Below are 22864 nucleotides of genomic sequence, written 5' to 3' on the forward strand. Positions count from 1 at the left end.
CCCGGAAGTAAAAATATGTCTCTCTGAATTTTTGTCGCCTCCTGCTGGATTTTGCCACTACAACCAGAAGGATCGACTCAGTAATGTTTTAGTCAGGCTCTTTAGCTCCACTGAAGGAGGATGCTAAAATGTTAATGCTACATCATACAGTACGTTTTAGACAAAAGTGTGCTGTAAGCTTTGTGTCTACAGTTTGAGGAAGGTTTTGGATAGATAGATAGATAGATAGATAGATAGATAGATAGATAGATAGATAGATAGATAGATAGATAGATGCTGCAGAAGCAGCATTACACACAGTGAAAAAAGTGAAAAATTGTGAAATAGGACTATAAAGAACAAACTATACATAATAAAAAATCAAAATAGCGAGCAGTAACAATTATTTACATAATAATAATAATACAGAGCCAGCCTTCTTGATGATCTTATCAAGTCTGTTGGTGTCGCTGGCTCTGATGCTGCTGCCCCAACATACAACAGCAAAGAAAATGGTGCTGGCAACAACAGACTGGTAGAAGATCTACCAGTTTGTCGCTACAAACAATAAGCTCATGCAAAAAGGTGGAGACCTATACATTTACACTTTTTTTCAATAACAAATCATTTGTTCAGTAGTTCATAAAAGTAATAATCACATTTCTACACTATGTTATTTAATCAATGTAAAAAGATGATTAATTGTCATGTTCCAGGTGACACATCCTTTTTACTACTTATTCTTTACATGGAGAAACAGTAAATGTTAAAGCAGTGGACAAATGAATTAGTGGATGGAATATAATTTAAAAGCCTCAGAATATATATTACAAACATGCAAATCACTGCTCATATGATAATGCATCAGTAGTAACGATCCAGTAATGTGCTATTTTAACACTGACATGGCTCATTCTGCATAGTGTGTACTCATACATCTCATACTTCATGTACATTCTGCTGATAAACAAATAAGTAAAACCTGAATCCAAGACTTTTGTATTTGTATTAGTACTACTGCTGTTTTTGTCATAATGAGTGAATGATGAAACATAAATGATGGTGATTGTTTATAGTGCAGTGGTTACTTTGATAACATTATGTTGATGTGAATTTCAGTACATGTGAATTATTTATTCTGCCATTATTTTCCCAATTGTAATGAGTAACTGCAAAAGTTTATAATCTGTTTAATGTGATTTATAATCTGTTTTTCAAAAACAGCCCCAGTATAGTATAGTATAGTATAGTATAGTACAGTAGTGTATATGTATAGTATAGTACAGTACAGTATAGTATAGTATAGTATAGTATAGTATAGTACAGTAGTGTAGATGTATAGTATAGTACAGTACAGTATAGTATAGTATAGTATAGTATAGTACAGTAGTGTATATGTATAGTATAGTACAGTACAGTACAGTATAGTATAGTATAGTATAGTATAGTACAGTAGTGTATATGTATAGTATAGTACAGTACAGTATAGTATAGTATAGTATAGTACAGTAGTGTATATGTATAGTATAGTACAGTACAGTATAGTATAGTATAGTATAGTATAGTACAGTAGTGTATATGTATAGTATAGTACAGTACAGTATAGTATAGTATAGTACAGTACAGTATAGTATAGTATAGTACAGTAGTGTATATGTATAGTATAGTACAGTACAGTATAGTATAGTATAGTATAGTACAGTACAGTATAGTATAGTATAGTACAGTATACTATAGTATAGTACAGTAGTGTATATGTATAGTATAGTACAGTACAGTATAGTATAGTATAGTATAGTACAGTAGTGTATATGTATAGTATAGTACAGTACAGTATAGTATAGTATAGTATAGTACAGTATAGTATAGTACAGTATAGTATAGTATAGTACAGTAGTGTATATGTATGGTATAGTACAGTACAGTATAGTATAGTATAGTATAGTACAGTACAGTATAGTATAGTACAGTAGTGTATATGTATAGTATGAATAGTCTGCTGTCTGTAACTTACTGACACACAAAGTCCAAACACACTGATTGAATTTAATAGTTTATTAAGGGTCTGGTAGACTCGAGCATTTTATGATGCACATGATGCAAAATAATGTCACATTTGTATTGAACACAAATATATGATGTGGTGTTGTCATTACAGATTATATATTACATGTAACAAAGGATTGACACATGCTGCATATCACACCTCGCAAAGGATGTGTACAAAACCAGATTCTCCGTGAAAACACGTCAATCTGAAATTCCCTGCCAAAAATTCAGCAACTTATGAAATCACATGTAAAAAAACATGTTCTGTACTTAATTCATGTCACTGACACACATATAACTCCAGCTACGACTGTTTCCACAATGAAATTAAATTATTATTTAGCCTATCATAAAGGTTGGAGTTATATAAATACATCAAAATATATAGAGAGATAAAATAAATCTATTTATATAGTAAAAATTAGGTTGTTGCTGAAAAAGTGAGTCCTAATTATATGACCTATATATTAACTATTTTCTCTTCTACCTCTGCTGCTGTAACTCTAAGTGCTCCGACATGAAGGACTGATGCTGGTCCTGACGTCCGCTGGTCATTGTTGCTGCTCACTGACACACGTGCATCCCACAGCCAGCCTGTAGGGACACCTGCACCACACGGAGCCGCTGCTGCGGACGATCACCTTGTAGACAGAAATGCCGAGGTAGATGGGCTTGGCGATCATGTTCTTCACGGTGCAGTCGGTGCACACAGCATACTTGATGAGAAAGGGCTCCCTGCCCTCTTCAGTGTCATTACTGAACAAATGAAAAACAAAACATGTGTGAATAAACGGAGGCGTACGTGGAAGGCTGGAGGGTTGGTTGATGTGAGCTCTGGATTTCATCTTTAACACATTTTCTTGTTCCAGCACTTCATTCAAGTTCTGACACAACTAAGAGATTATTTCAGCTCTTATTGCTCCGCGCTTGCATCGACCTCTATCATTTTATAGAAATTACCTGCAATTATCACCATATCTTTAGTAAAGTTAGTGTCAGTGGATCTGATATCAGCAGCAGTCGTCCACCACTTCAACATACAGCAAATAAACCACACTATGAGTTTACATCATTTCATGTCCAACATATTTCATAAACAGGCTTTCAGCCTTCTCTCTACAATCTTGACTCGACTATTTCTGTCAGTTTTCTCGAGAATAATCAAGTACGACACCATGAAGACGTCCAGGAAAGACTGTTCTCCCTTATTTAAACAACACTCGCTGACTTGCAGAGCAGCTGTTTGGAACAATTATAACCACTTTTGATTTGTCACACGGTCGAGCAACTCTTCATTTGAACTAGTTCTGTTCAGTCATAGCCAGGCTCTCAGTCCTGCTGCAAGCTTAACATGAAAATCGACTCAGTGACTTCCAGACATTGTGTATTATATCATGAATTCACACAGCACTAATTGCAGCCCTCGTTAAAAAAAGCTTCGACAAAGTAACTCTGCTCCTCTCGTCCTTCCTGGCCGACAGGAGGGAAACTCACCGCAGGCTCCAGGGTGCAACTGAAGAGCTTTGGAGGTCCCATATGTGTTTGAAGAACTGCTGGTGATGTGTTTTTGCATCTTCACATTCACCAGGACAGACAGGGCTGCTGCCCGCTGTCGCCATCAGTCCGAGGAAAACCTTGACGCACAGATACACAGATGCAGCACATTAGAGTCGAACTTTTTGAGATCAGCGAATCACCCTTCTGAATGAAACAGCTTCCCAGGTTTTGTGTATTAATAACTTCTGCAGTTAAAGTTAAACTTTCAGGTGTAGCACGCCTTTGTTTTCAGGCGTCCTGCTGGGCTGAATCACTGCTCCCTCTGACCTCTCTCTGGAGGCAGAAAGCATCCCGTCTGACGGTACTCTGCTGCGTGCAGCAGCCACAAACAGCTCGTCCGTCATCTGATGTTGTTTTAATTATCGACTCACCAGCAGAGAAGTGAAGTTCATGCTGAGGCTGACACGCTGAAACGAATGCCGTGAAATGAGAGTGAAACGCGAGGCGTCCTCCTTCTTGTCTTCTGTGAGCGTCGTCTGGTTGGGTGGTAACCTCTGCCACACAGCTGAGCTGTCTACCTCCCTCAGTGCAGGTTAGCTGCTTTTATAGTCCATCACCGCAGTGACTAAAGACACATTTGCATCGAGGGGAAATCAATGGAGGCGGTTCATCATGAGCCACAGCCGACAGTATACTGTCACTGTTTGTGTGTGTGTGTGTGTGTTTTGTCTGTCTCATTCCTCTGTTTTGGCTGCACTAAGTTTGTCTGCAGGTCATTTAAAAATCATACATTTATTGTCATCAATCAGGGATTCACAGTTATTCAAATGTTTCACCTGTTCGTTCCGTTAATCGTCTTTATTTCCTCCGTTTCTCATTTTATCTGGTTTGATCATTTATTTTGTGAAGTATTTTGTAAAGAGAAGCGCGATATAAATATATAAATAAAGTTTATTATATTACTTAACCATAAATTATTTTTAAACAGAGATTTATGTTTTTACTTACAACCCAAACCTGCAGTGACCTCAGCTAACCTAACACAGCCATTATAACAGGTTAAACCATGCCCCCCCCCACGACATGTTGGAAGATGTCTTTGAAACACTGCACACACACATCATTCTGCACAGTGAAGCCCAGAAATGCAACTGGAGGAACCAGAAGAAAAACCTGTTTTTGAGTGACAGGTGACTTTAAATGATTACTAATTTATAGGAGCTTTGATTAATTTATAGATGCATTCATTTGTTTAAGTCATTACTGTCTGAAGTAGCACGAGTGTGGCGTAGCACACGCACACATAACCAGACAAATGCATGTGGAGTTGAAGCCTTGATGTCGGCCGCCTGGTTTCCTGCTTCCGTACAATAAACCTCCGCGGCCTCGGGGGAAACTCGCAGGGATTTCTCCTGAAGGAGTGGCAGGGAATCACGCTGCTTTCACCGCTGAGCCCTGTGTTCCTCTGAATTCAGCCGGGGAGGCTGACACGGACGCCCACGCGGCAGGCTTTCCCTTGTTGCTGTCAACAGGCGTGTGGCGACCAGTCCGCTGCCTACGCCGTCTCATGCTCGCGCCTGTTTTGTCTTCAGCTGGTCTGTTTTGTGGAAAGTCAATATGAAGGGAACTACTCAATAAGTACAGAATAAATGGATGGTAAAGCTTTCAGTGGCAGAGTTTGGACAGTAAGCAGGTACAGGTTGATTTGAGGAGGGTTGTGGTTGAAGCTGCGCGCTCTTAGTTTATATTCAACACACATCCAGCCGATCCGACAGGTTCCAGCTCTCAGGCAACAGAATTCACAGATAGTTTGGTTCTACTTGTCCAGGCTTTCAGATATTCTGCTCAAAACTTCTTAGGAAATAAAAAGCAGCAGCTCAGAGGTAGCCAGACTAAAAGAAGAAACCAGAGACTCACAGCTACACACAAACAGTTTACACATGAAGCGGACACATAGCAGCATTAGCGCTCGTCTGAGTCCAGTTCTCCCTCTGCTGGGAAAAGTACTGCACATGTACATTTGCTTCACCTAGTTGTTGACACTGCTGATGGGTGTTGGGGGGGTTTATCAGAGCCGGTTTGCTGGACAGAGATGGCTGGAAATGTTGCTGCAGGGAGCCTGAATGAGTCCTAAATGAGCTGCAACACCAAAGCAACACGTTCAAAGAGGCTAAAAACAGCTGGTCCAGCAGCAGCTGTTTGCTGACAACATATTTATTTGTTTTCCACCAGAATCTTGCAGTGTGCCCCCCCCTCGCAAACAACTCCAGCATTATTCCACTTCCTCCTGGTTCCTTTTAGGCCCTGGCAGCAGTTGCTGTTATTTCATTCAAGCCTGAGACTGGTGTAATGTTTCTGTTCACATTCAAATTCAAAGAACTTTATTTATCCATTTGTGCAGAGCGTCAGCGCGCGTACAGCTCACATCCCATCAACACGTCACAATGTACCACACACACGTCCAGCAGCAAGACGTTAGCAAAGCTCAACACATGATGAGGTAATAAACATGACAAAATGAGACGTGATGGTTGAATAACTCACTGAAACTGTTAGGAAACTGGTCAGAGCCGCTGATTCTCTGAATCTGAACCCAGGAGAGCGGGGGCTCGCAGGCCTCCCTTCAGAAGCTCAGAGAAGCTCTTGCACTGCACCACAATTTTTATCAATCGTTATTGATGACGGGAGGAGAAACTGATAACAGGAAGTTGAATTTTAGTGAAATAAAGGCCCCCTATGCACCTTCAGGACCTTCAGCCCCCGATTTCAGATTCTATTCCAACTGATTTAAGTCATATTATTGATTGCTGTTGTGCTTTGCAGTATTTTGAGCAGCTCCTGGCTCCTCTGTGCCTCTGAAACTAGTCTTACATCACATGCTCTGAGGGGAGAGTTTTGGCTGCTTGTGGTTTCTGTAAAATGAGCCGCTGTTGCCTCACACAATAAATAACTTCACACTGCAGTTTCGTGATCGATTGCGTAACATTAAAGATGGAGAGAAGGTTTTATTCTTTTTTCAGAGTCGACTTTCAGTTTTAGGTCCAAGTCTCAGTTTTATTGCTCATCTGTAGTGTGCGTGTGTGTGTGTGAAATGAAATGTGCTGGACAAGAAAACAGGTGAGCAGTGACGAACCTGCAGGGTGGACTGACTGCTTCGTCATTACATGTGGGTGAGTGGAGCTGCTGCTTCATGTAAAATTTCCATCTGAAAGTTTTCCTTTAGCAACAAGGAACCAGGATCCAGCCTCGGCCCCCAGCCTCGGCCCCCAGCCTCGGCCCCCAGCCTTGGCCCTTTGCTGCTCGTCTTTTGCAGCCAGTGAAGACTCCAGGGAGTTACTGCTCCAAGCCAAGATTGGTCCCGGTTCTCTGCAGGTCTGCAGTCCTGCACTCTGCATGGCAGCAGGACGCTTCACGCTGTCCCCCCTCACTACAGGACACCGCTTCCTGTGTTGGCGTAGAATATTTGCATTGGATGTAAATTGTGAGGTGCAGTAACTGTCCGCTATGGATGTAATTCCTCGGTTACTCCCCCGAGGCACTTCTGTATTCTTCTCCTCACTGACATCACGATAATCAGGTCGCTGACAGCAACTCCATTAGTGATGAATCAGCGTTTTCAAAGGTAACTGCCCGGGGGGGTGAAACCCTGACGATCAGCACACGAGTACGGAGGTGAAAAATGGCCGTCTTTCAGCTTTTGTGGGCTGTTTATTGTGGAGGTGGACACATTTTCCTACCTGTGAGCTGTGTGAAGCTGCCTGAAGCGTTGATTTTGTAACTTGGCACTCGGCTGCCGGTGAGTCAGGCTGTCGGGCCTTTCTCCCGCTCTCCTCACTTCTGACCTGGCATTGCTCCAACAACGAGTCCTGGTGTAGCTCAGAGACTGCAGCGATGACGGACAGAGCACAGAACGACAAGGAGATCACAAAGATTAAAGGCAGAGAGATAAAATGGAAGCGTGGCAGCTGTTATTAAACTGCACTTTGGCATTTCATCAAGGCCGCATGTTCTCTTTGTTGTTGTTGTAATCCTGTTTTTACAACCTTTTCACATGTATTATATTTGGCCATTCCTGGGGAAGACCTCGCATGCTTTGCATAATTAAAAGCAGAGCGTGGAAAGGTCCCACACTGCTGTTGTTTCTGTGTCGTTGGCCTCTTCATCTACATGGAGCAGCATTTCTAATTTTAATGTGGGGAGACAGGGAATCCCTCCACACACACCCACACACATGGAAAGTAGTCCCACACTTTATGACTGTTTGCTGCCTGAGTCACTGGACAAACGTGGAACTTCCTCTTCGGAAGTCACAGACAGAAATAACATCATTTAAATGAAAATAAGTAAATGTCTCCGGCCTACAACAGTCACTCAGTTCAAGTGTAGTCTGACAATCCAGCCACCAACACATGACTCACCTCAGTTTTCACTCACGAGGACGAACCCAAACACAACTCATCTGTTATCAGCGGCAAAGCTGCAGACGAAGAGCTGCAGGGGAATTCAGCCAGAGGTTCACAGAGAGGAGCAGTGAGGGGCTGTGTTTTTAGAAGTGTTTGTATGGTTACTGACCGACTATCACTGCATTATTCTCTCATTATAAACATCCAGATGCAGGAAAAAGTCACTTCAAACTCTTACAGTTGTCATTTTTTTTGCTCTGTTGTTGCTAATTTGCACCTTGTTCTAGTTCTCCCTGTTGTTCTTATTAGCACCCTTATTGTCCCCCCCCCACCTTGTGTGTTCTGAAGAGTTTCTGTAAGAGTGAATTTCTCCATTGTGAGATCAATAAAGTCTAATCTAATCTAATCTAATCATTACTAATATCCCCAATATTACATTTTATTATTTGCATTGTGTTATATATTCTCTACTGTATTTTTATTATTTATTATCCATATCCTACCATGTGTAATTCAAAATTTCCCATTGAGAGACTGAGCCATCCTTCTGAAGACAACTTTATCTCTATACACTTTGTATGTGTGTGTGTGTGTGTGTTTATATATATATATATATATATATATATATATATATATATATATATATATATATATATAAACAAACTAAGTTAATTTTTTTTATTTCTTACTGATTTTAGCTTCTTTCTTTATTCTTGCTATTACTGCTGGCTGTAGAAACATAATTTTCACGGGATCAATAAAGTTTAACTTCTCTGATTAACCTTAATAAAGCTGTAAATTTGATCATTCAGTTACATGAACCCTGACTTGTTGTAATCTACAATTAAAATTATTTTCTGTTGAATGTATGAAAAGCAAAGACCACGAGCCAGTGAGGAATAAAAGGGTTTAATTTGGGGAATTTTGAGAAAAACGAAGTCAGTAATCCAAAAAACTACATACTGTATGTTTACAAAGCCACCATTCAGGAAACCCCGACGCCCTGTTCTTCATACATGGACAACCAAGTTATCCTGAGTCAGACTCACCTTTCTGGCCAAGTATGTGGACACAAATAAGGATTTTTATGATTTTATATGTTGTAGGTCGTAGCAGGTCGAGTCCAGGCTGTGATGGGTCTGCAGTGATGTCTCCTGCCTGTTTCCTGCCTCTGGAGATGTGCAAGTCCTGAATGGAGGTCCCGACAGTCCGCCGTGGTCCGATCCAAACCGGATCAGAAAAGTGCAGAGAACAGACCGGATGACTGGATCAGCAGGTCCTGAGGCAGGCCGAACCTCTGCTGGGCCTTTTTGATGATGGAGTCGACTGCTGGACGACCACTCCACTTACTTGCACATAGTCAAAGGTGAGCAAGCCTGAGGTGCGTGTTTATCTTGTGTCATTCTCCGGTTTGGTCACTTCTAAGACCACCACCTGTTCTGGGCTGCAACTACCTACCTACTGTTTTAGCTGATAGCCTGACTGATTGGACAGCCCTCCACTCGCGCCCTGTACAGACTGGAATCTGCGTGTTCTGCACAGGTGCATCAGGTGAGGCTCTCAGCACGAGTCTCACCTTCTCCTGCCTGTAGGCCAGGCCGATTCATTTCATTGGTAGCTGGAGCGTGTTTTTTCCAAACAAGGCTATGTTGGAGAGGCAGTGGTGAAGACCTCGCCATCCGTGGGCGCAGTTTTTAACTTTTGAGTCCATCCTGAATGCTGTTGTTGAGGTGATCGCAATTTAAGCCGCTACGTGAGGCTTTGGTAATGGGTGAACTGGTCCCACCAACCCTTGAATTTTCCAGGAGGGTGGTCACGGCGAGCTTACAGAGGAGCTGATGATGGCTGCGCTCACTGTCTCGTGGGAGAAGGAAACGGAGGCAGCATTTGAGAGGAAGAAGGAGAAGCACAGGAAGCTGGCGGGTGCATGCACAGAAGACAGATGGAAGCAATCTACCGTGTAGAAGTCAGCTGCAGGAGCTGGACCGGAAACTCCAGCCAACCAGGTCCAAGCAGAGGGCAGAGCGAGGGAGCTTCTGGCTGTGGCTCAGCAGAGAGCACGCCAAGTCCCAAGGATCCTCCAAGGAGTCAGATGCCAGAATGAAAATATCAGGTAGTAAAAAGATGGTGGCACACACCCCGGCTTCCCCTAATTATGCTAGTTTGCATATTAATGTTTGTTGTCCTGTCAGATCTACAACCAAAAGACCCTTTTGGACATGGGTTACTGGAACAGCTATGGTACCACCAGAACCATCAACCCACCACACGATGGACACTGAAGCAGAAGCTGCACACCCTTGGTCAGTGGCGTGCACGGGGGGGGGGGGGGGGGGGGGGGGGCAGTTTTTGAAAAACGCGCGCTAAAGTGCCCTCTTGGGAGCCAAAACACATGCTAAAGTGCCCCCTGGGAGCCAAAACACGCTCTAAAGTGCCCTCTTGGATGCCAAAACGCGTGCTAAAGTGCCCCCTGGGAGCCAAAACACGCTCTAAAGTGCCCTCTTGGACGCCAAAACGCGTGCTAAAGTGCCCCCTGGGAGCCAAAACACGCGCTAAAGTGCCCTCTTGGATGCCAAAACGCGTGCTAAAGTGCCCCCTGGGAGCCAAAACACGCGCTAAAGTGCCCTCTTGGATGCCAAAACGCGCGCTAAAGTGCCCTCTTGGATGCCAAAACGCGTGCTTAAGTGCCCTCTTGGGAGCTGAAACGTGTGTTAAAGTGCCCTCTTGGATGCCAAAACGCACTGTAAAGTGCCCCCTGGGAGCCAAAACATGCTCTAAAGTGCCCTCTTGGACTCCAAAATGCGTCCTTAAGTGCCCCCTTGGAGCCAAAACACGCGCTAAAATGCCCTCTTGGATGCTAAAACTCGTGCTTAAGTGCCCCATGGGAGCCAAAACACGCGCTAAAGTGCCCCCTGGGAGCCAAAACGCGTGTTAAAGTGCCCTCTTGGGAGCTGAAACGTGTGTTAAAGTGCCCTCTTGGACGCCAAAACGCACTGTAAAGTGCCCCCAGGAGCCAAAACACGCTCTAAAGTGCCCTCTTGGACTCCAAAATGCGTCCTTAAGTGCCCCCTTGGAGCCAAAACACGCGCTAAAATGCCCTCTTTAGTGGCGAGGATGCGCTATATGTGCCCTTTTTTTCCTTTTCGCCCCTGCCCTTCAAAAAGTCCGTGCACGCCACTGCCCTTGGTATACCATGCAGGCACAGCACAAGCTCTTTGACACCATCAGTAAGCAACAAGTGGCCCATCCTGATGGTTTCTTCACTGTCGTAGGCCAACTGACAGGCCGTACCACCCCAGTTCTACCAGCACATGAACTTTATGGAAGGAACCTTGGCTACTCAGACCACCTATCTGTCATCTGTGCTACTCCCAGCCTACAGACCACTTGCAAGACGGATTCGTGAACACAGACTGGAACGTGTTCAGGGGGGCAGCTACTTACGAACATGTGCAGAGGAGTACGTAGACTCTGTGACAGAGAGACGTACGTTTTGAAATCTATCACCACGTGTGCTGACCAGAAGCCGTGGCTGACCGCTGAGGTCTGTAGTCTCTAGTTTCTGTAAAACCAACCCAGGCACGGACTGGACTCTACAGCCAAGAAGGCACAGCACTGCCTTCACTTCCTGCAGAGACTAAAGGGGGGCCAGACTACCAGCGCCCATTCTCACCTTCCTCTATAGATAAGATCAAACTTTATTAATCACCAGCCGGGGAAATTTGGGTATTACAGCAGCATGTGATAGCAGCTGGAAAGAAAAATAGCAACAGAAGAGAACAGCGTCCTGTCCAGCTTCATCACCATCCAGAGTCCCTGCAACACACAGCTGAGAGGAAGACCACCGAGTCCGTCTCCCTGCACCCCCACATTTTTCAGAGGCGAGGTGTATGCAGAGCCACGTCCTCCCCCAGCCTGTTGGCCCCTGCTGCCATCAGTAGTTGTAGTTGCACTGGAATTCTTATTCTGGTTTATTCTTTTAATCTTATTTTCATCTTCTATTTTATTTCACTCTTAATTTAATGCATTTATGTTTCACGTGCATCACTTTGCATCGCCTCACAGTTGAAACTTGCTACGTGATGTGATGGAGTTTTCACGTTTCTATACTTTTCTATTTTGTTTTCCTATTTTTATGTAGTTGATCTGTAGTCTGAGCTGTTTCACTGTTGTATTGAGGATGATCAGCTGTTACAACCCCACTGCAGTTAACCCCCTGGGTTCAGAGCAAACGGCACGAGGAAATTATACCTGGCTGCAAAATCCTGAGATCAGGACACCATCAAGTTTTATTGCACACAACAGTTTTCCTGTTGCCATCTGTTAAACCAGTTCTGCTAAGTTCAACCAAAGACCAGAGGCATGTCAGGGTATGAGAATGGGGTGAAAACAGAGAGCACAACTCTGAACCGTGTGGTTCTGTGTCTGTGTCTCCTCTCTATGCAGATTAAACACTTCGTGCACGTTACTTGCTTTTCAGAGCGGTTTGTTTGGCTCTCTTTAGGCAGACCGGGAAAACTTTCCACAACAGTGAATAAACTTATTTTGCTATTTTTGGTTTTGCTGTCTGCTTCGTAAATCGGTGAGTAACTCCACTTTCCTGTCTCAGGTGTGATGAGGTCAGTTCTATTTGTGGATTGTAATGGCACAACCAAATCCAAACATGCAAGTCTCCAACTTCCTGATTTTTAATCACCTGCTGTACGTGAAGACAGAGCAGATGTGTCATTGCCGTCAGATTATGAAAGCTGTGTTGAAACCTGCCTTGAACAGCCTCGAGGATGGTGCAACCAAACAGTTTCATTAGACCTGGCAAGAATAAAAGTTTGGTGGGAAACACTTCAAAGATATTTAATATCACTACAAAATGTGAGCAACCAGAATGCTAAAATTATCACAGGTGTTGGTTTAACCTGAAAGAACCACGCTGAACCTGCCAAAGCCTTCTTAAATTTTAGTTTCCCAGGTCGATAAAACTCAGTGTTCAGAGCCGTAACATTAGTTCATATTTCTGTCAAGTCAGGACCTCGAAGGATTTCTGATTTCAAGAATTTATTTAATTGCAACAATCCCAGCAAAATTTTTAATTAGCATTTTTTCAAATCGTCACAATGAAACTACAAGAAGTGTTCAACTCAAAGACTTCTGTTGAATCTGGTGTACGACCACGTGACGTGGCTTCCTGTCAGCACGAGACGTCACGCAACAAAACACGCAGAGCACCTTAAAACTTCAGCCAAGAGACAAAACTGTCTGCACTTAGCTTAGCTTTGTTTCGTCTGGCTCACAATGATGCTAACATGCAATGTGCTACATTGGGCAGACTGTGTGTGTGTGTGTGTGTGTGTGTGTGGGGGGGGTGGTGGGGGGGGGGGGGTTCATCCTCTGGTCACCATGTATGTTTGTACAATGTCATAGCAATCTGTCAAATAGTTGCTGAGATGTTCTGAACAAAACAGTGGACCCCTGTCAGTCAAGCTGCTAACACATGAGCGCCGTCGTGGTCCCCCCCCCCCCATCATCTGAAGAACTACAGATATCGTGTCTTCCTCTTCGTGTGTGCAGGCAGTCATGTTAACTTCATGGATACTGAAGTCAGGGTTTGTCCCCCAGCTGTGAATGATGGCACTTTCTGTAGGAAAAATACTGTTGTGACAGTGAAACGATGACTGAATAACGTCGACAGTTCTCTGAACCTTCTTCCCCTCATTTGGTTGCGTGTGATATTTTAGTGATGATCTAAGGATGACAAGATGCAGAAGAGTACAGAATCATCCTCATTAGACCGTGGAGAAGGACCGGCTCCGCCTGTCTCAGCCGACTTTGAGGGGCCGCTGACGAGTTTCGCTCCTCTGGACAAGAGTCAATTTACCATGCAGGCAGTTTTCGTGGGGGACGCCACATTAGAAATTCCCTCAGATTGATCTGGAATTCGTTGATTGAAAACAGCTTAAATGACCGACCATGAATCCGTCTTCACACGTCTGGATTTGCTGCTGCATGCTTTCTATCTGCTGACTCACAGACAGAGAGCTGGCGTGGTTAAACTAACGTTCATTAAACCTCTCGCTGTGAGGCCGGCCTCGGTGAGGACGGTTCTGCATAAAACAGGAGTTAGGTTAGGATTAAGCTCAAGCTTAGGGAAGGCATTTACCTGTGGTGGGTTTAGGTTAGAGTTAGGGGCACGGCAGTGCATTATGTCAGTGAGGAACGAAGAGGAGGAGCAGCTGAGAGCACAAACACAGGCACAAAGTATTCTAATCATCAACTTCAGTGAAGGTACCACCACCACATACCTTTAGTCCTGCACTGAAGGTATGTAACTATAATCAGGCAATTAAAGCACTAAAACAGTGAAACCCCCCCACTGTGAGTGCAATACTGTCGTATATCAGTACTGGCTTATTGTTACTGATGCAGTGGAAATGCAATGTGTTTCTGAAAATAGTGAGAAATGTCACCATAATGACCCAGAGCCAAACATTAGCACAAACACACTGCGTGCTAACACTAAAGTCCATATTTAACCCAACTACAAGGAGTTCATGTAAAGCTCCCGAGCTCCAGCACAGCCAGCAGAAATCCTTCCTGCAGTGGCACCTCCCAAAGCTCTTATTGTTATCATTATCATCATCATTACTTTTCTTTTGTGCCATGCAAATGCACATTCTGAATGTGCTGCACACACGTCCAAAGGATTCTCCTAAACCCTGAATAACATCAGCATCCACGTGTCTTCATCAGAAAAAGCTCCATTCATTTAAAATCCATCCAGCTGTTTCAGATTTTTTTTAACATTGCCGTTTCACATTTCTCAATAGTGGAATATTAGTGTGCATGTGCTCATGCAGAACTGGCGCGTGCGCCTGAGTGAAGCGTCGACACGAACGAAGAAGACGAAGTCAAAGGATGTCAGGTTGTAACAATTTTAATTTCCCGTCATGAACTTGATTGAGCACAAGAAAAGCCTTTCACAACACAAGGAGAGACAGAAAAGAGCATAATATCACAGAGATGATAGATGGCATCTGGTTTCACCTTCATGTCACAGAAGGAGGAACAACGACAGAAAAAACAAACAAAAAGCGAGAATAAAAACTTGGTTCGATTTGTTGTTTCCATAGTGACAAAGCTACAAAAAACTACCGATGCTCAAATCCCCTTGAGAATATATAGAATTATAATACAGAAACACTACAATACTCTATCTCCACCTCCCTCCCGCTAACCCCCACCCTGTACGTGAGTCCTGAAGCCGGTGTGATCACGGATGAACAGATATCGAGTACTGTACAGACACGAGTCGTCACAGCGCCACTGAAACCAGAACTTTGTCAGGAGAGCGACACCTGCAGCCCCAATCTGCGAAACCCTTCGACCGGCCGCCGCGGCCTCGACGCCTTCGGGCGCGATGGTGGTCCAACCGTCACAGCATCGACGGGGTAGGCCAAACGGAAATGTCACGGGACGCCGCTGCGGCAGCCAGTCGGCGAGACGGCGAGAGAAGACTCGACTGAACCGAGTCGGACGGCAGATTGGGGCTTTCAGCAGACGTCACTTCTCTCCTGTACAACCATTCAGAAGGTTGTGTTTGTGTGAGTGTGTGTGTGTGTGAGTGACCGAATGTGTATGTGTTTAGGTGTGTTTGTGTGTATATGTGCGTATGTGTGCGTGTGTGTGCATGTGTGTGTGCGTATGTGTGCGTGTGTATATGTGCGTATGTGTATGTGCGTGTGTGTGCGCATGTGTGTGTGCGTATGTGTGTGTGTGTGTGTGTGCGTATGTGTGTGTGCATGTGTGTGTGCGTATGTGTGTGTGTGTGTGTGTGTGTGTGTGTGTCAGGGGGGCTGCTGGGTGGGTGTCACAGGGGGAATCATACATTCTCTGGCTCAGCTCAGCAGGAGTACAGGTGATAGAGGAGGTGATGGAGGAGGTGATGGAGGAGGGTGGATGGGACCTATAAGGTAAGACACCAGCTTCATCTGTCCAATGCTGTCACAGTCCTCCCGTTCTCGACTCGACAGCGACCCTCTCGCGACCCTTCTCGCCACGTGTCGGGGTCGCAGAGCGTCTCCGGCGGCCGCGGCGGGTGTAGGGATCCTTCGTCGGGAGGCTCGCTTGTTTCTGGGGAATGTTGGTTTCTGCTGCGCTGACAGAATCAGCTCGTTTGGATCACCTGTCACCTGTCCGCTAACGTGTCGACTCAGCTTTGATTTTTTTTCCTTTTTGCAACTTTTTGGTTTTTATAAGAAATCTTAAAAAAAGAGAGATGTTGAGAGTTTGCACCTGATCTCGTCGCCCAGCTCGTCACCACGTCGACTCGTCTCGTCTCGCGTCTTTTTCTGGTTGTTCTCGTTTTGTTTCCGTTCGTTGGTTTTATCGGCGTGTTCGTGTTCGTACGAGTCTTCGTCGGTTTCATGAATGGAGCATTTAACTGCTGTCTGGTCATGTGAGGTCATGATCTGTGTTTCTTTTGTTCTGACTGGTTAACAAACAGTCTGTTAAAAAAGAAGAGGAGGAGCTTCGCCTGGCGCCGCGTTCTCTGTCCTCGTGTTCTGACAGAAGTCACCTCCGACCACATCCTCCCAAACCAAAACTGCCTTTTTTGGTTGTTTGTACAGCAAAAACAATCCCGGACGCCTCCGAGAAACTTCAAAAGTCACCGCTTCTTCACTCCTTCAGGCGTTTTGAGACGTTTGGAAACGATGAAGATCAGCGGGGGCAACAGAGAGGTGAAAATGTGACGGACTCGGTCAGCAGCTGTGAGCTGAGCGCTTAAAGACCACAGCGCCGATCTGCACGCGGTTATTAACGAGGGAAACAATGTGAGGATGACGAAGCGACGCTAACGATGAAGAAGAGTTTTACTTTCTGTCTCCTCTGATGAGCTCACAGACGTCACGGTACTTCCTACAAACTATCACCCATAATTCCACTCTCTACGTCCCAGCTCGTCCACAGGAAGTGATCACATGACGCTGAACTCTAAGTCCAATATTTCCGATTATCTACGATCATTTATTCCAGAAAAGCAGCGAATCGTTCCGCTCTGGAAGCTGGAACCGGCAGATGTTTGGCAGTTTGCTTTGAAAGATGAAACAGTGACCCGATTATCTAAATATCTGCGGAAGAATTTTCTCGCGGCCATAAGCGCGAACACCCGCGAGCTTTGGGTCGGAGACATCGGGGTCAGTCAGGCGGTCTGAAGACGAGGGGAGCTCGTCCTTCTTTTCGTTAAAAACAGAATGATCTTATTTACAATGTGCGCTCTGACCGACGGGAGAAACAGTGAGTGAGCCTGAGCGGTCACAGGTGTGGTGGTGATGCTGGTGATGACACCGTGAGACGGAGCAGCGAGCACGCTCACGCTGCACAGCTGGAGCACCGAGCTCTCTGCGAACCCCCGCACATCAGCCTGGCTTCACATTAACGAGGCGACTGAAGGACACGGAGGCGAAACATCCCGTTACTATTTACAGCTGCTGCAGAGTTCATGTTTCCTGGCTGGTGGCAGCAGCTTTAAGACAATAATGTAGTTTTTTATTCTTATTTTCATTTTGTACAAATAATTTGTCGAGCTGTAAGTTTGAGGCGTTTTGTTTCTGTGCACGTTCCTCTCAGGTGGTCGCGCCTGTCAGAAATCACATTTTCACCTTTGTGTTCGCACCCCGGGGAATTTCTGACAGTAAAGAGGGAGAGCGGTTTTAGATGCACTGAGTTGAAGAGGAGCCGGCGGAGCCGCGAGCGTTCGGAGGACAGGTTGGGATCTCCTCTCTCCCCGCTGGCCGGACGGTGGCTGCGATGTGCATCCGGGCGGTGTCGCCTGCTCTAGGTGGTCTGCAGAGAGGATCAGAAACGAGGGTTTCACACAGAGAAAAACCTGCACAGCTCATTTTCACATTCTGCAGAGAGGACGTGACTCGTCTTTTCCTCTCCGACGCTCGCTCTAACCTTTGCTTTGCATAGCTCGCGCCCTGAACCCAGACGTCTGTTTTGTATTTTTTATTGTGAGCATGGCAACCTCATGACAGGCTGACATTTACACAGGCGACTCTGTGCTGCCAATAGACTGTGTGATGATGAAAAGTGTTTGCTTTGCAGCGGGGGCACAGAGGCGTGACACGCCTGAACTCTCTCATTTGTTTGCTTTGTCAACGGCGGCGTGAAGCTTTAACAATAAACAACTCTCACTGCTCGCACTGCCTCAACAATCACATTTATAATTCATTAAGAAGAGTGAGGCGGGGGGGAGATGTGGCACGGTGCAGCAGGACACTGCCCCCCCCCCACGCTGCGGTCAACAGGTGCTTCATCACACTGATGCAAAAACCAGACAAACAGCAGTTCTGCTCATTCCTTCGCAGCGTCGCTCTAATACAACAAGATATCAAATTACAAAAGGTGTTAAAATATTATGTCATGGTCTACACTCAGCTGCCGGTTTATTAGGTACACCTGGCTAAAACTAATGCAGCCTAATGCAACAGTCCTGCAATAAATCCTCCTGTCATGCAGGTTTGAGGACAAAAGACGGTAAAACACTGGAATATTCAAGAGGAAGACTGAAGAGCTGCCTTATTTTACCGTCCACGAACTCTGTGAAATGACCAAAACCAACAAGATCCTGTGAACAGGCATCACCAGTCGAGCTGAACTCTCACATATCTGATATTTCACCGTCCTGCAGCCCCAAATACTCACAAGAGCAGCAAACGTGGATCAATCCACCGCTGAAAATAGTTCCCAACAAATACCCAAAGTCCTCTGTTTTGAGTAACATTTGGTGAAAAACTACAGACCAGCAGTTCTGAAAAGGAAACGGGACATTTTCAAAATAAAACTATGAATTCATGAGCTCTGAAGGCAGGAAAGCGCTCAGATACAGACTGGATCATTGTTGGTTTTGGCTGTTTGATGGACTTGTGGACAAAGATGAAACTAAAGCCTCCTTTAAGTTCATAGAGACAAAATATGTAAAATTCAGCTTCTTCTTTTTGGATTATTTCAACAATATCCAAAAGCTTTGAGCTCTCAAACACATACAGACCACATTTTCATCCCATAATGAGCCATCCGGACAGTTTTAATAGCACAGGAGCCACAGGGTGACTTTAAAGTGCCATTAACGACACTGGGTGCTATGAAGAGGAGCCTGACCTCAGCACTCTGCCTCTGCATCTTGTGAACGGAGCAGGACGCCGGATCTTTCTCCCCCGACCCTTCGCGTTCCGACTCGCGCTCCCTCTTTCCTGTGATACCTCTGGTGTGCAGAAGGAGTCCTGAATGTCGCAGCAGGGGAGAACACAAACGGCATCATTATCTGAGCACCTGACGCAGGTGAATGCTAATGTGGAGGAACACAGTCGCCCTCTTGTGGCAGCATTCACACACACACACACACACACACACACACACACACACACCAGACAAATGCCTTGATTTCTCCATCTTCAATTCTATTTTTATACTAAGCTATGATTTATTGTTAATCAAAGACAAACTGGTGATTGATTAAAAACTGCAGGAGGTTCATTTGGAAGCGGATCCTGTTTCCTACCTGGGTGTTGAGGCACAGCGAACTCGTGGTAGAGTAAGCTGCTGGTGATGGTCTGGCTGGCGTCTGGCAGTGAGTGGTAACCTGCAACGAACGCATCGAACAGACACTCTGAGCTCAGAAGTTCCCCGTCACACACTCATTATATAATAAGTTACTTAACACTCAGCTGAAAGCGCTAAACAGGTCAAACAATACATTCATTGATTTGAATATGATATGAATATCTGGTCCAAAAACACCTGTTTGGATCACAGGTTGATTAACAGGTGATAGTGTCATGATTGAAAGGCTCAGTGGTTCACAGCGAGGATGGAGCGAGGGTCAACACTTTGTGAGCACGTGATTGGATGAAGGATTTGACTGCATGAGGACGCTGTAAAATGCAGAAGCTAGGTGCAGTCAGGAATGCCAACAATAGCATTGTGGTGGTGGTGGGAAGGGTTTCGATACACAGACTGAATGTAAAATGCTAGACGTGCTAACAGGAAACACCAGTTGCATGTGGCGTACCGTGCTGCTGCTGCTGCTGCTGCTGCTGCTGCGGCTGCTGCTGCTGCGGGAGGGGTTGCAGTCGTTGTTGCTGTTGTCCAGCGCTGCTCGGCCTGGTCTGTTCTTCATTGTCAAAGTTGAGTAGGATGCTCCCGCTGCCGTTACCCGTGGCGACAGAGTTCCCCGACACTCCAGGCACTGAACACAGACGTGTGACTGGTTGTAGATTTACAACATTTCTATGACCGACCGTATTTCCACCGGTTTATCATCAAACTGACTCACGGTGTGAGTTGTTGCTGTTGTTGTTGGTCCCTGGCTGCTGCTCTCCGGGAGAGTAGGCCATCATTCCTCCATTTCCATTCCCATTGGTGGACGGCACTGATGCCAGCAGGCCTGAAAGACACAAACGCATAATCACTTTGCTTTTCTACCTTGAGAAGAGAGGAAGCGTATTTTGAAGAAATATTTTACAATTCCTCGGAACACAAACATCCTCCATGTTGGGAAAAACTGGTTTGGTTCTCGTCATCTTTGCAGTTTATTTAATGCAGAGAAACTATTCGACTGCACTGCACCTGAAAACTCCCGCGGCGAACATTAGCATGCTGTTATAAATGCATGCACAAGCAACACAATACTCTGTCCTACCAATGTTGCCACACTATTCCAACAGGGGGCACCATGACATGCAGGCAAGGACAGAGAAGAAGACTGTTGGCTAGTGACCATGGATGTAAACAATGTTGGATTTGAAATAGTTGAGGAAGGAAAACAATTAGCACGTCTGTCATGAGGCCTGCACGATGTGAGGAAAGTGACCCGTACACTGAAGGTTAATATTAGCCTTCCTGTGTCTTTCTGCTAGGTACACTGCTAACATAGAGCCTAAACACTCGTTAGCCTTTGCCCACTGATTAAAGGAAAGAAATCCACTATTTTAAACACCCTCATATTGAACAAACTGCACATGAATATCATGCTAGCTAGCATCTCGCCACCAAACTGACAGCAGCTAATCTGAGGGTAGCGACGGCTAGCTGGGGCTTCATCTGACTGACCACACGGTGTGAATGCATGGCCCGCGTATCCAGGGCTCCATCAAACGTTCAGATGCCGACTGCTGACTGAATGAGCCGAGGGGACCAGTAGATGTGAAAATCCAACCACCGAGCATCGTTTTTTTTACAAGCACATAGCCTCACGAGTGGAAAATATACCTGCTGGCACGAGTCAATGGACCCATGAAAACACTCGTTTGCTAGCGCTCAGCTACTTTTCCCATTATCAGATGTTAATTATCGATCTCTTACCCAGTCCCCTGTATCGGCTAAGTTGCTGGTAGATCTGCTTCATCCTCTCGATGTTGAGCCGGCTCGCTTCCGCGTGGTGCACCATGGGCTTCGGGTAATGGACGCCGATTATGCACTTGGCGGCCGCCTGCACGGACTCCGGGGCGTTCCACGGGTCGTAGATGTACTTAGCGGGGAAACCTCGGAGGATAGGTAAGTATCGTCTGGCAGCACAGGGAGACATAGATTTGCTGGCTCGTGTCAACAGAACGAGGAAGGTTCAGAGTAAATCGGGAGGGGGCAGGAGTGATGACAGAGACATTATTCTTTTCATTCAGGTGAGGAAGAAACATCTCATAGGAGTTTGCTATGAGAAATAAATATCTCATAATAGTCAAAAGTCAAACAGTTTGACATGCATCATGTTTTAACGGTCACATTTAACAGAATCTGTCTGATGAGTCTTTTCTTGTTGAGAACATTTTGACCGAATCTTTTCAGTTTTAATCTTACAGCCTCTGTATGTCCTGTAAGTGACAGGGGCATGCTGGTCTCCAGCACTTCATGCTTGCAAATATTATGGAAAATGAAAGCTACAAACAACCACGACATGTATGGCTACATGAGAGTACATGTACAGAGTCACTGTGGACGTCTGCGGTTCGGGCACTGACGGGAGTTACCATCGCAGTGCACCGTGAGGACTTCAGCTCACAACGAGGGTCTGTGGTCCCGGACAACATTTACTGTAAGTTGGTGTGATAGCAGCCACACCGCAGACAGAAAGTGAGCCAATGAAACCCTGACTGTGACAAGCCAACACCGCTCCGGCCCGCCGCCGCCGTTTCCTCCCCCGGGCGGCCGTGGATTTGCTCCATGTGACAAAGAGAAGCCACCTACCTACTGCGCTTGGTCCGACCTTACCGAGTCCGAGGAGGGGAGACAGACGGGACAGACGAGGGGGGGCGAGAGGTGCAGCGCTGAGAGGCAGAGGGTGGGGGTGCGGCCTCGTGGACGCACACGCGACGGACGGCGCTCCGGTTTCTACGGAGACCGCCCCCGATCGCTGCCGATTGGGTTGATGATGCTAGGAGACGTCTACTGTAACACGCGGTTAGAAAGCAGAGTGTCTTGACCCCTGACCCCCCCTCCCCCCACCCCGACCGGAGCAGGTGTACAGTGGAAAAGTTCTGCCATCGAGAGATCTGTTGCTTCTGTCTTTCACTCCGTAGAAAAAACAAATCTGCTAGTCTTTGATTGGCCTTTGGTCTGGAACTGGCTGACCCTCCATCAGGGACTGGCTGAGGACAGCCCCCCCAGAAAACGTCTGCACGTCTCTTCTTCTTAAAGCTCGGCCTTCACACCCTGCGTCCTCGTCAGCGTAGAAAAAAAGAGACTGATCAAAATAAAACTGAAAGTTTCTAACGATGACAGAAGTCTTCCATTGTACCTCACAGCTCCGGCCCCCAACCCCCATCAGACATTGGTGGACTGAGAAAAGAGCTCATGCCTGCTCCCCCTGTCCCTCAGACTGTGGTGGTTGTCTTTTAAGTGGTCTGACTGACTGTCCCCTCCCACTACCACAGCGCCACACTCTG

The 22864-nt window shown here is 45.7% G+C and overlaps 1 protein-coding gene across 1 annotated transcript in view; it reads right to left on the reverse strand.

Annotated features, from left to right (window-relative positions):
- Positions 1-15645: 15645 nt before the first annotated feature.
- The window catches only part of LOC121613191 (cryptochrome-1-like), a 29278-nt gene continuing 22059 nt past the window's right edge, over positions 15646-22864 (reverse strand). The window contains exons 10-15 of the mRNA XM_041946495.1: positions 21288-21490; positions 20260-20370; positions 19996-20172; positions 19486-19566; positions 19086-19207; positions 15646-17765 (exon numbers count right to left, since the gene is read on the reverse strand). Of these exons, the coding sequence (XP_041802429.1) occupies positions 17757-17765; positions 19086-19207; positions 19486-19566; positions 19996-20172; positions 20260-20370; positions 21288-21490 (703 nt within the window). The 3' untranslated portion in view covers positions 15646-17756. The remainder of the gene's footprint in view (positions 17766-19085; positions 19208-19485; positions 19567-19995; positions 20173-20259; positions 20371-21287; positions 21491-22864) is intronic.

This window comes from Chelmon rostratus, chromosome 10 (genome assembly GCF_017976325.1).
Source record: "Chelmon rostratus isolate fCheRos1 chromosome 10, fCheRos1.pri, whole genome shotgun sequence".
NCBI classification, from domain to species: domain Eukaryota; kingdom Metazoa; phylum Chordata; class Actinopteri; order Chaetodontiformes; family Chaetodontidae; genus Chelmon; species Chelmon rostratus.